This window comes from Homarus americanus, unplaced genomic scaffold, assembly GCF_018991925.1.
Source record: "Homarus americanus isolate GMGI-L3 unplaced genomic scaffold, GMGI_Hamer_2.0 scaffold53233, whole genome shotgun sequence".
In the NCBI taxonomy this organism is placed as follows: domain Eukaryota; kingdom Metazoa; phylum Arthropoda; class Malacostraca; order Decapoda; family Nephropidae; genus Homarus; species Homarus americanus.
In genome coordinates, this window is record NW_024751660.1 from 1,676,661 (window position 1) to 1,689,160 (window position 12,500).

The following is a 12,500-nucleotide window of genomic DNA, read 5'->3' on the forward strand; positions in this document are numbered from 1 at the left end:
GTGTGTGTGTGTGTGTGTGTGTGTGTGTGTGTGTGTGTGTGTGTGTGTGTGTGTGTGTGTGTGTGTGTGTGTGTGTGTGTGTGTGTGTGTGTGTGTGTGTGTGTGTGTGTGTGTGTGTGTGTGTGTGTGTGTGTGTGTGTGTGTGTGTGTGTGTGTGTGTGTGTGTGTGTGTGTGTGTGTGGTGTGTGTGTGTGTGTGTGTGTGTGTGTGTGTGTGTGTGTGTGTGTGTGTGTGTGTGTGTGTGTGTGTGTGTTGTGTGTGTGTGTGTGTGTGTGTGTGTGTGTGTGTGTGTGTGTGTGTGTGTGTGTGTGTGTGTGTGTGTGTGTGTGTGTGTGTGTGTGTGTGTGTGTAATTTTCATGTATTTATTTACATAACTACAATATATAATTTACACACTTTAAAATTCCATAATCTTACAGTGGGAGTCAAGCTGTATTTTCCCGAATTACCTTCACTTGATTCTTAAAAAAAAATAATACTAATTATAATTTCGATGATTAATGACTCTTAATTTACTCTCCATGACAACTCTTAATGAGGAGTCACCCTAAAGAAGGTAACAAAATGGCGAGGGTAACACAATGGCGAGGGTAACACAATGGGAGGGAACACAATGGCGAGGGTAACACAATGGCGGGGGTAACACAATGGCGAGGTAACACAATGGCGAGGTAACAAAATGGCGAGGGCAACACAATGGCGAATGTAACACAATGGCGAAGGTAACAAAATGGCGAGGTAACACAATGAAGGTAACACAATGGCGGGGTAACACAATGGCGAGGTAACACAATGGGGGGTAACACAATGGCGGGGTAACAAAATGGTGAAGGTAACACAATGGCAGGGTAACACAATGGCGGGGGTAACACAATGGCGAAGGTAACAAAATGAGGGCAACACAATGGCGGTATCACAATGGCAGGGTAACACAATGGCGAGGTAACAAAATGGCGAGGGGTAACACAATGGCGAGGGTAACAAAATGGCGAGGGTAACACAATGGCGAAGGTAACACAATGGCGAGGGTTACACAATGGCGAAGGTAACACAATGGCGAGGGTAACAAAATGGCGAGGGTAACACAATGGCGAGGGTAACACAATGGCGAAGGTAACACAATGGGAGGGTAACACAATGGCGAAGGTAACACAATGGCAGGGTAACAAATGGCGAGGGTAACACAATGGCGAGGGTAACACAATGGCGAAGGTAACACAATGGCGAGGGTAACACAATGGCGAAGGTAACACAATGGCGAGGGTAACAAAATGGCGAGGTAACACAATGGCGGGGTAACACAATGGCGAGGGTAACACAATGGCGAGGGTAACACAATGGCAGGGTAACACAATGGCGAGGGTAACACAATGGCGAGGTAACACAATGGCGAGGGTAACACAATGGCGAGGGTCTATCATATAGCTCCTTTGTTTATTTATCTCATTTATTTAACCTATTATAATTAAGACAGGTTCGGTTCAGGGATTTATATTTCTCAGGGAGGAAAGTTTGAGGCTAGTGAGAGATGTAGGGGTGACGGGAAGGTGTGTTACTCAAGGCAGGTGTTTCAGTCTTTAAAGATTAAGATACACACCGAAGAGACACCTGCCAGATTACCTGAAGATTTGATACTCCTGATTATTTCACCTGAGGAGGAAATACCTAACCTAACCTACCCTAACCTAACCTAACCTAACTAACTTAACCTAACGTAACGTAACGTAACGTAACGTAACGTCACCTACCTACCTTACCTCACTTACCTTACCTTTACCTTACCTAACCTACCCTAACCTAACCTACCCTAACCTAACCTAACCTAACCTTACCCTAACCTAACCTAACCTAACCTAACCTAACCTAACCTAACCTTAACTGCGTGAGTGTAAAGTGTAAGCAAATATAATCTTTGTTCGTTGTTGTGTTTGTTAATACGGTAAGTGAGTTGGTCATTATGTAAACTGAAGCTGTAAGAAATGGATTATGTGAACAGTAAATATCTGTCCGGGTACAGGATGAGGCTCTTACATGGCCGGGTACAGGATGAGGCTCTTACATGGCCGGGTACAGGATGAGGCTCTTACATGGCCGGGTACAGGATGAGGCTCTTACATGTCCGGGTACAGGATGAGGCTCTTACATGTCCGGGTACAGGATGAGGCTCTTACATAACCTGGGTTCAGAATACTACAGACTCTTGGGTGACAAGATTTTGGGTGTACCGTGTGTGGAATCATGAACAAATCTTTAATCAGCGAGGTTGTGGGTTGAGCCTCGTGTAATAACTGATGATGAGCCAGTCAACCAGTCAGCCAGTCAGTCTCACGTGGGTAAATTAATTCACGGTTTCATAACGTATAAGACATTTTTAATAATAATCTTGCCGGCCGGGTTTACGACACTCACTGCACAAAATAAATATCTCATGATGACAAATTTCCTGGGTTTGTGTCTGGGGGGTAAGGGGGGGGGGGTGTAGGCTACCTGGGCCAGCTCGGTAATATATTAAATTGCATTTTTGGCCCCACTTGTACACCGGCAGTCCCCAGTTGCCGTCTCTCCTATTTGCAACATCTCACTGTGTTGCTCGTATCAAAAATAGTGAATAGCGACGACGCATTTCGCAAATAAAAATCTTGGTGATTATCCAAGTTTTGGTGCGTGTCCCTGAGGGCAGCGGCTGCCTCCGTCATTGTGAAGGTCGGTCGGCTAGTGGGGGCTCCTGCCGCACCTGCAGCTGGTGAGGTTGTTACTGCCGCACCTGCAGCTGGTGAGGTTGTTACTGCCGCAGCTGCTGGTGGTGAGGTTGTTACTGCCGCACCTGCTGGTGGAGAGGTTGTTACAGCTGCTGCTGGTGGCGAGGTTGTTACTGCCGCAGCTGCTGGTGGCGAGGTTGTTACAGCTGCTGCTGGTAAGGTTGTTACTGCCGCAGCTGCTGGTGGCGAGGTTGTTACTGCCGCAGCTGCTGGTGGCGAGGTTGTTACTGCCGCAGCTGCTGGTGAGGTTGTTACCGCCGCAGCTGCTGCTGGTGAGGTTGTTACCGCCGCAGCTGCTGGTGAGGTTGTTACCGCCGCAGCTGCAGCTGGTGAGGTTGCCACGCTGCAGCTGCTGGTGAGGTTGTTACCGCCGCAGCTGCAGCTGGTGAGGTTGTTACCGCCGCAGCCGCTGCTGGTGAGGCTAGCCACGCCGCAGCTGCTGCCAGAGGTTGTTACTGCCGCAGCTGCTGGTGGAGAGGTTGTTACTGCCATAGCTGCTGCTGGTAAGGTTGTTTCTGCCGCAGCTGCTGGTGGCGAGGTTGTTACTGCCACAGCTGCTGCTGGTAAGGTTGTTTCTGCCGCAGCTGCTGGTGGTGAAGTTGTTACTGCCGCAGCTGCAGCTGGTGAGGTTGTTACTGCCGCAACTGCAGCTGGTGAGGTTGTTACTGCCGCAGCTGCAGCTGGTGAGGTTGTTACTGCCGCAGCTGCTGGTGGCTAGATTGTTACTGCCGCAGCTGCAGCTGGTGAGTTTGTTACTGCCGCAGCTGCTGGTGGCTAGGTTGTTACTGCCGCAGCTGCTGCTGGTGAGGTTGTTACTGCCGCAGCTGCTGCTGGTGAGGTTGTCACTGCCGCAGCTGCTGCTGGTGAGGTTGTTACTGCCGCAGCTGCTGCTGGTGAGGTTGTTACTGCCGCAGCTGCTGGTGGCTAGGTTGTTACTGCCGCAGCTGCTGGTGGCTAGGTTGTTACTGCCGCAGCTGCTGCTGGTGAGGTTGTTACTGCCGCAGCTGCTGCTGGTGAGGTTGTTACTGCCGCAGCTGCTGGTGGCTAGGTTGTTACTGCCGCAGCTGCTGGTGGCTAGGTTGTTACTGCCGCAGCTGCTGCTGGTGAGGTTGTTACTGCCGCAGCTGCTGCTGGTGAGGTTGTTACTGCCGCAGCTGCTGGTGGCTAGGTTGTTACTGCCGCAGCTGCTGGTGGCTAGGTTGTTACTGCCGCAGCTGCTGCTGGTGAGGTTGTTACTGCCGCAGCTGCTGCTGGTGAGGTTGTTACTGCCGCAGCTGCTGGTGGCTAGGTTGTTACTGCCGCAGCTGCTGGTGGCTAGGTTGTTACTGCCGCAGCTGCTGCTGGTGAGGTTGTTACTGCCGCAGCTGCTGCTGGTGAGGTTGTTACTGCCGCAGCTGCTGGTGGCTAGGTTGTTACTGTGCCGCAGCTGCTGCTGGTGAGGTTAGTTACCGCCGCAGCTGCCGCTGGTGAGGTTGTTACTGCCGCAGCTGCTGCTGGTGAGGTTAGTTACCGCCGCAGCTGCAGCTGGTGAGGTTACCGCCGCAGCTGCTGGCGAGCAGCATTGCCGCAGCTGCAGCTGGTGAGGTTGTGCCATCGCCGCAGCTGCCGCTGGTGAGGTTGTTACCGCCGCAGCTGCTGCTGGTGAGGTTAGCACGCCGCAGCTGCTGCTGGTGAGGTTGTTCACGCCGCAGCCGCTGCTGGTGAGGTTGTTACCGCCGCAGCCGCTGCTGGTGAGGTTGTGCCACCGCCGCAGCTGCTGCTGGTGAGGTTGTTACTGCCGCAGCTGCTGGTGAGGTTGTTACTGCCGCAGCTGCTGCTGGTGAGGTTGTTACTGCCGCAGCTGCTGGTGAGGTTGTTACTGCCGCAGCTGCTGGTGAGGTTGTTACTGCCGCAGCTGCTGCTGGTGAGGTTGTTACTGCCGCAGCTGCTGCTGGTGAGGTTGTTACTGCCGCAGCTGCTGCTGGTGAGGTTGTTACTGCCGCAGCTGCTGCTGGAGAGGTTGTTACTGCCGCAGCTGCTGCTGGTGAGGTTGTTACTGCCGCAGCTGCTGCTGGTGAGGTTGTTACTGATGGTTATTATTGTTGTGAGGGTATTGATGAATTTATTAAATGAAGACGTAGCGTAACGTGTGTGTGTGTGTGTGTGTGTGTGTGTGTGTGTGTGTGTGTACACCGACACAGGGGGTGACTCTTCTATGGGCTCTTTACCTGTTATGATCCCCACAGGTTGATCACCACCAACAGGTCTCTACTGGTGTAAGTGTTACCACAGGTTGAGCGTCTCATTAACCATTGCGTTTAACAGGTTTTAGGTGGTTATAGTTTGCCTTGAAGACATCTTAGTTGGTTGGTCTTTTCGTTTAACACATCTTAAATGGTTCACCTTTATTGTCATACGAAGGGAATTTTGTTTTCATTAATCTGTTTGTTGCTTGTGAGTACCCCCCCCCCTTCCACGATCACCACCAGTATAATGTAAGTGTACAACTATGGACAAACATTATCACAATCACGCTCAGGTACAGTCCCCGTAAAAAACTATCGTTCAATTTACCGTCGCTACAATTTGAAACTCTAGAGGAATTTGCTTTGATATGATTCCCAGTGCATCATCAAGGGTTAGACGCTCGTTGCTCCCCAGTGCATCATCATAAGTTGGTACGCCTGCCGCCCCCAGCACTTCATCAAGGTTGGTACGCCTGCTGCTCCCCCTGTGCGCATCATCATAAGCTGGTACGCCTGCTGCCCCCAGTGCATCATCAAGGTTGGTACGCCTTGCTGCTCCCCCCAGTGCATCATCATGTTGGTACGCTCGCTGCCCCTACATCAACAAGAACTAGAGATGGGGGAGGTGAGTCGTATTATTATAGGATATTAAATACTTCAATATAACCAAAAAATCCATTACGTCTTATGTATCGGTCAAAATCATCCATACTCATCCATGGTCAAAGGTTCAGAAACAGGCTCGAGTATAACATTGCTCGGAAAGTCTTGAACCACCTCGATACTTTTGGGGCGGACTGAGAAAGAGAAGGAGTGAGGGTGGCTGAGTGGATACAGCCCTCACCTGTCCTTAGGGATCACTGGTTCACTCCCCCGGGGCACCCCCAGTCCACCCAGCTGTGAAATGGTTGGGCACGTTGATAGGATAGATGAGGGCAGTGTCGAAAACATGTGGAAATGAGTAGGTTTATGGTGTGTGTGTGTGTGTGTGTGTGTGTGTGTGTGTGTGTGTGTGTGTGTGTGTGTGTGTGTGTGTGTTGACCATAGCATCTACCACCTGGGCGAGTTTGACCTCACAATGAAGACAAAGTTATCGGGTCGTAAAGATAGCAGCCGTTCATTATGCTAATTGCTGTAGCAGAACACAAATGACGACTGAATAACGGTGTGGTGGGGAACAGGTGTGGTGAATAATGGTGGGAGGAAACTGGTGTGGTGAATAACGGTGTGGTGAATAATGGTGTGGTGGTGAAACAGGTGGTGAATAATGGTGTGGTAGAAACAGGTGTGGTGAATAATGGTGTGGTAGAAACAGGTGTGGTGAATAATGGTGTGGTACGAACAGGTGGTGAATAACGGTGTGGTAGAAACAGGTGTGGTGAATAATGTGTGTGGTGTGAAACAGGTGTGGTGAATAATGGTGTGGTAGAAAACAGGTGTGGGTGAATAATGGTGTGGTAGGAACAGGTGGGTGAATAATGGTGGTAGAAACAGTTGTGGTGAATAATGGTGTGGTAGAAACAGGTGTGGTGAATAATGGTAGGAACAGGTGTGGTGAATAATGGTGGTAGGAACAGGTGGTGAATAATGGTGTGGTAGAAACAGGTGTGGTGAATAGTGGTGTGGTAGGAAACAGGTGTGGTGAATAATGGTGTGGTAAACAGGTGTGGTGAATAATGGTGTGGTAGAAACAGGTGTGGTGAATAATGGTGTGGTAGGAACAGGTGTGGTGAGAATAATGGTGTGTGGTAGGAAGAGGTGTAGTGAATAATAATGGTGTGGTAGGGACAGGTGTGGTGAATAATGGTGTGGTAGAAACAGGTGTGGTGAATAATGGTGTGGTAGGAACAGGTGTGGTGAATAACGGTGTGGTAGAAACAGGTGTGGTGAATAATGGTGTGGTAGGAACAGGTGTGGTAAATGATGCAAAATAAACTTGTAATTGGTGATAATGAAAACCAACAAGTTTAATTCAGAAATATTTGATAAACGTCACAGTATAATTTGTTGCTTGGAAATATAATACTTTGGATCACCTGCAGAATAGGCACCCTCGCTTGACTCACCTGATGATTAAACAGCCTTACGCTAACCTAACCTAACCTAACCTAACTTAACCTAACCTAACCTAACCTAACTTAACCTAACCTAACCTAACCTAACCTAACTCACATAATTCCTTCCAATTTTTTAACACGAATCGATACAGACATTTATAATCAAAACGTATCTATGTATGTATGTATGTATGTATGTATGTATGTATGTATGTATGTATGTATGTATTCTTCCTAATATAGTGAAGATACGAGACACTGTGTGGAATGTGATACTGTGAGGTTGGTTCAGTAGTCTCTCGCGTGCTGCCTGGTCCTGCTAACACAAATACAACCTAGCTTGGTGTGTTGTGTATAATGTGTAGCGTTGACTGTATAATCCTTTAGCTGTCTGTCTGTCTGTCTGTCTGTCTGTCTGTCTGTCAATACTAGATGATGCAAGTTGTAGGTTGGAAAGACTTGAGTGGTAGGTAATAGGGTTAAGGTGTTGTGGGGGTGTGTGAGAATTGGTGTGTGAGGGGTGTGGGGGTGGTGTGTAGAGGGGTGGGGAGTGGTGTGTGAGGGTGTGGGGGGGTGGTGTGTGAGGTGTGGGGTGGTGTGTGGGGTGGGGGTGGTGTGTGAGGGTGTGGGGGGTGGTGTGTGGGGTGTGGGGGTGGTGTGTGTGAGGGTGTGGGGGTGGTGTGTGAGATGGCAGGGGTGGTGTGTGGGGGTGTGGGGGTGGTGTGTGTGTGGGGTGTGTGGGGGGTGGTGTGCTGGTGTGGGGGGTGGGGTGTGTGGTGTGCGCAGGGTGGTGTGTGGGGTGTGGGGGTGGTGTGTGTGTGAGGGTGTGGGGGTGGTGTGTGGGGTGTGGGGGTGGTGTGTGAGGGGTGTGGGGGTGGTGTGTGGGGTGTGGGGGGTGGTGTGTGAGGGGTGGGGAGGTGGTGTGTGAGGTGTGGGGGTGGTGTGGGGGTGGTGTGTGAGGTGTGGGGGTGGTGTGTGAGGGGTGGTGTGTGGTGTGGGGTGGTGTGTGAGGGTGTGGGGTGGTGTGTGGGGTGTGGGGGGTGTGTGGGGTGTGGGGTGGTGTGTGTGGGGTGTGGGGTGGTGTGTGAGGGTGTGGGGGTGGTGTGTGGGGTGTGAGGGTGGTGTGTGAGGGGTATGGGGGTGGTGTGTGAGGGGTGTGGGGGAGTGGTGTGTGAGGGATGGTGGGTGAGGGTGTGGGGGTGGAAGTATGTGAGGGTGTGGGGGGTGGTGTGTGAGGTGGTGTGTGGGGGTGTGAGGGGTGGTGTGTGGGGTGTGGGGGTGGTGTGTGAGGGTGTGGGGGTGGTGTGTGAGGGTGGTGTGTGAGGGTGGTGTGTGTGGTGTGGGGGTGGTGTGAGGGGTGGTGTGTGAGGGGTGTGTGAGGGTGTGGGGGTGTGTGGGGTGGTGGGTGGTGGGGTGTGGGGGTGGTGTGAGGGGTGGTGTGTGAGGGGGTGGTGTGTGAAGGGGTGGTGTGGTATGTAATAATAAATAATAATAATAATAATAATAATAATTAATGGTTTATTGAAAGAGCATGGCATCCGGAAGGTTGAAAATATACACTTACATAATTGGGCATTTCAACATAGTAACAGTGCAAAAAGTAAGATTAACTGGGAGTGAATACACTGGTTGATTACAAGTTATTGATAATTTCTACAATTGTTGGGACTGGGCTGTTCTTATAGCGATCAGTTCGTGCTCGTATGGGCTGGATGCGGTTGTGGTGTCGAACAGCAATTCTCGGACGAGGGATCTCGGTTGGTAGTAGGAGCCGGTGTGGAGGATGGTGCAGAAGCTTCTCACCAAATTTGCAGATGAGGTCGTGGTGATGGTCAGTGAGAGTCGAAAGGGTCAGTGTGTTGAGCGCTTCTTGATATGTGGAGTAGGAAGGGAAGAGAATAATCTTGCATGCCCTCTTTTGCACTTTTTCTAGGTGTTTACGTTGTGTGGCATTTAGGGAGGAAGACCAGGTGGGGGAGGCATAGGTGAGCTTGGGAAGTTTAATGTAGTTCTAAAGCCACTATGAAACCCTTCACTATCTGAAGACATCTGTAAGGTGGGGAGGAGGGAGGTGAGGAAGGGGAGAGGAGGAAGGAGGTAGGGGGGGAGAGATGGATGTGATATAAGCGTTGTTTCCATAATTTAGTGTGTGATTGCTACCAGTAGTAAATAAACCTTGGCCAAGTAATACCTATATCCTTCCTTCCTTCCTTCCTTCCTTCCTTCCTTCCTTCTCATTACCTATACTCACTGTAACAGCTTTCCCTCATCTTTTATTAATGACTTCAGACGTGTTCATTTTGTGTGTGTGTGTGTGTGTGTGTGTGTGTGTGTGTGTGTGTGTGTGTGTGTGTGTGTGTGTGTGTGTGTGTGTGTGTGTGTTCCCTCCTCCCTCCTTGTGGCACTGCGCGGCATCATTCCCGGTAACTAGGACATGGCACTACATAATAGTCTCCCAGAGGACTCAACCCCCCCCCTCACCACCAGGCACCATTTCCAGAGTTCTTCTATCTCGTTTTTCTTCTAATTCGGGTGGAGGGGGGTGGGGATATCTACTCTCGGTGGAGTCTAGGAGCAATTTTGACGCCATTTTCTATGTTAATTGTCCTCTGAAGTAGGTTAGTGAGAGACTTATTTACTTCTCACGTTACGATGAATAATTTATCGTGTGAATCTGTGGAGGATCTGGTCCCCAATATCTCCTCGATAATTTTTTCCCTGAGGATCGTGTGAGTGTGTGGGTCTAACTGGCTCCGTCAGTCTACATCACGAGTGTTGGCAGCCAGCAGTAATGGTGGTGAAATTGCTTTTGAGACTGAACTAGACTCGTTATTTCTTATCTTGTTCAGTTAGAAGACTACCAGCGGAAGTTGTTAGTGTTTCTCGTTATAGATTTAGAGACTCAAGTGCTCTTATGGTTGTTTTTCCCTCAGTTGTAAATATTAAGACAAATGTATCTAGTTATCTGTAGCTCCAACAGGAAGACAGTAACGTGGCTTCAGGGTTGTATTGGTCTCAGGTGGTGATGGTGTGTGGTGGTGGTGTGGTGGTAGTGGTGGTAGTGGTGGTGGTGGTGATGGTGGTGGTAGTGGTATTGGTGGTGTGTAGTGGTGGTGATAGTGGTGGTAGTGGTGATGGTGGTGGTAGTGGTAGTGTGGTGGTGGTGATGGTGGTAGTGGTATTGGTGGTGTGGTGGTGGGAGAGGTGGTGTGTTATGAGGAGTGGTGGAGGTTGTGAGGGAGTGGTGGTGTGTTGTGGAGGGAGGGTGTGTGTTGTGAGGAGTGGTGGTGTTGTGAGGGAGTGGTGGGGGGAGTGGGTGGGGTTGTGGGAGGGAATGGTGGAGGTTGAGGGAGTGGTGGAGGTTGTGAGGGAGGGTGGGAGGTGGGAGGGGAGTGGTGGGAGGTTGTGGGAGGGAGTGGTGGGAGGTTGTGAGGGAGTGGAGGTTGTGGGAGGGGAATGGGTGTGAGGCTGGGGAGGGGGTGGTGGTTAGGTAGAGGGAGGGTTGAGTGTTGGGAGGGGATGGTGGAGTGTTGTGAGGGAGTGGTGGGAGTGGTTGTGAGGGGAGGGTGAGGTTGTGAGGGAATGGTGGAGGTTGTGGAGGGAGTGGTGGAGGTTGTGTGGGAGTGGTGGAGGTTGTGAGGTGGTGGGAGGTTGGGGAGGGAGTGGTGGAGGTTGTGGAGGGGAGGGGAGGTTGTGAGGGGAGGGTGGAGTGTTGTGAGGAGGTGGTGGAGTTGAGGGAGGTGGGAGGTTGTGAGGGGAGTGGAGGTTGTGAGGGAGTGGTGGGAGGTTGTGAGGGGAGTGGAGGTTGTGGGAGGGAGTGGTGAGGTTGTGAGGGAGTGGTGGAGTGTTGTGAGGGAGTGGGGAGTGTTGTCAGGGAGGGTGGAGGTTGTCAGGAATGGGGAGGTTGGGAGGGGAGTGGTGGTTGTGTTGTCAGGAGGGTGGAGGTTGGGAGGGATGGTGGGGAGTTGTGGGGAGGGTGGAATATTGTGGGAGGAGGTGGAATATTGTGAGGGAGTGGTGGTGTGTTGTGAGGAGTGGTGGTGTGTTGGAGGGAGTGGTGTGGGGGAGGTGAGGTTGTGAGGAGTTGGTGTGTTGTAGTGGAGTGGTGGAGGGAGGTGGAGGTTGTAGGAGTGGCGGGAGGTTGTGAGGGAGTGGTGGGAGGTTGTGGAGGGAGTGGTGGAATATTGTGAGGGAGTGGTGGGAGGTTGGGGAGGGGGTGTGGAGGTTAGAGGAGGGTGGAGGTTGTGGAGGGAGTGGTGGAGGTTGTGAGGGAGCAGAGTGTTGTGGGAGGGAGTGTGTGAGGTTGGGGAGGGAGTGGTGAATATTGGAGGGAGTGGTGGGAGGTTGTGAGGGGTGTGTTGTGTTGTGAGGGAGTGGTGGAGGTTGTGAGGGAGTGGTGGAGTGTTGGGAGGAGGGCGGAGTGTTGTGAGGAGTGGGGTGGTGAGTGTTGTGAGGGTGGGAATATTGTGAGGAGTGGGGAGGTTGTGGAGGGGGTGGTGTGGTTGGGAGGAGGGAGGGGAGGTTGTGAGGGGAGGGTGGGAGGTTGTAAGGAATGTGAGGCAGTGGGGAGTGGTGGAGGTTGTGGGAGGGAGGTGGTGTGTTGTGGAGGGAGGGGGAGGTTGTGGGAGGGAGGGGGGAGGTTGGAGGGAGGAGGTTGGGAGGGGAGGGGTGGAGGTTGTGAGGGAGTGGGGGGTTGGAGGGTGGTGGTGTGTTGGGGAGGAGGAGGTTGGAGGGGAGGGTGGAGTTGTGAGGGAGTGGTGGTGTGTTGTGAGGGAGGAGGTTGTGAGGGAGTGGTGGGAGGTTGAGGAGGTGGTGTGTTGTGAGGGAGTGGTGGTGTGTTGTGAGGGAGTGGTGGAGGTTGTGAGGAGTGGTGGAGGTTGTGAGGAGTGTGGAGGTTGTGAGGGGAATGGTGGAGGTTGTGAGGGGTGTGGAGGTTGTGTGAGGAGTGGTGGAATATTGTAGGGGAGGTGATGTGAGGGGGTGGTGGTTGTGTTGTGAGGGAGTGGTGGTGTGTGAGGGGTGGTGGAGTATTGTGAGGGAGGTGGAGGTTGGGGAGGGAGTGTGGAGGTTGGTGGAGTGGTGGTGTGTTGGGAGGGGGTGGTGGAGTGTTGTGAGGGAGTGGTGGTGTGTTGGGAGGGGGTGGTGTTGGGGTGAGGCCGGCGGGTCATTAGGTCGTGCCAGGGTCGTTAGTGAAGGTAATGTGAGAGTTTATGGAACCAACCTCACTTACTTACTACTTGACTCTGCCTCACCTGACACCTTCTTGCTTCACCTGACACCTTCTTGCTTCACCTGACACCTACTTGCCTCCCCTGATACCTTCTTGCTTCACCTGAAACCTTGCTTCACCTGACACCTTCTTGAAGTCTGGCCATATACACCTTCGCTTACAAGGAATACTCGACCTTATGATCCTTGAAGAGTCATTGGCCCTCTGGTATAGGTAGTGGGGGGTGGA

At 51.8% G+C, this 12,500-nt stretch overlaps 2 protein-coding genes across 2 annotated transcripts in view; one reads left to right on the forward strand and one right to left on the reverse strand.

The window, feature by feature from the left end:
- The window catches only part of LOC121854749, a gene marked incomplete at its 3' end in the record, with an annotated part of 94,971 nt that overhangs the window by 29,221 nt on the left and 53,250 nt on the right, over positions 1–12,500 (forward strand).
- On the reverse strand, positions 2,714–5,052 carry LOC121854719 (stress protein DDR48-like). Its single transcript, XM_042349455.1, has 4 exons — positions 5,027–5,052; positions 4,474–4,825; positions 3,192–4,192; positions 2,714–3,029 (listed from the first exon to the last, which is right to left on the reverse strand). The coding sequence occupies exons 1-4, from the start codon at positions 5,050–5,052 to the stop codon at positions 2,714–2,716; spliced, it is 1,695 nt and encodes a 564-aa protein (XP_042205389.1).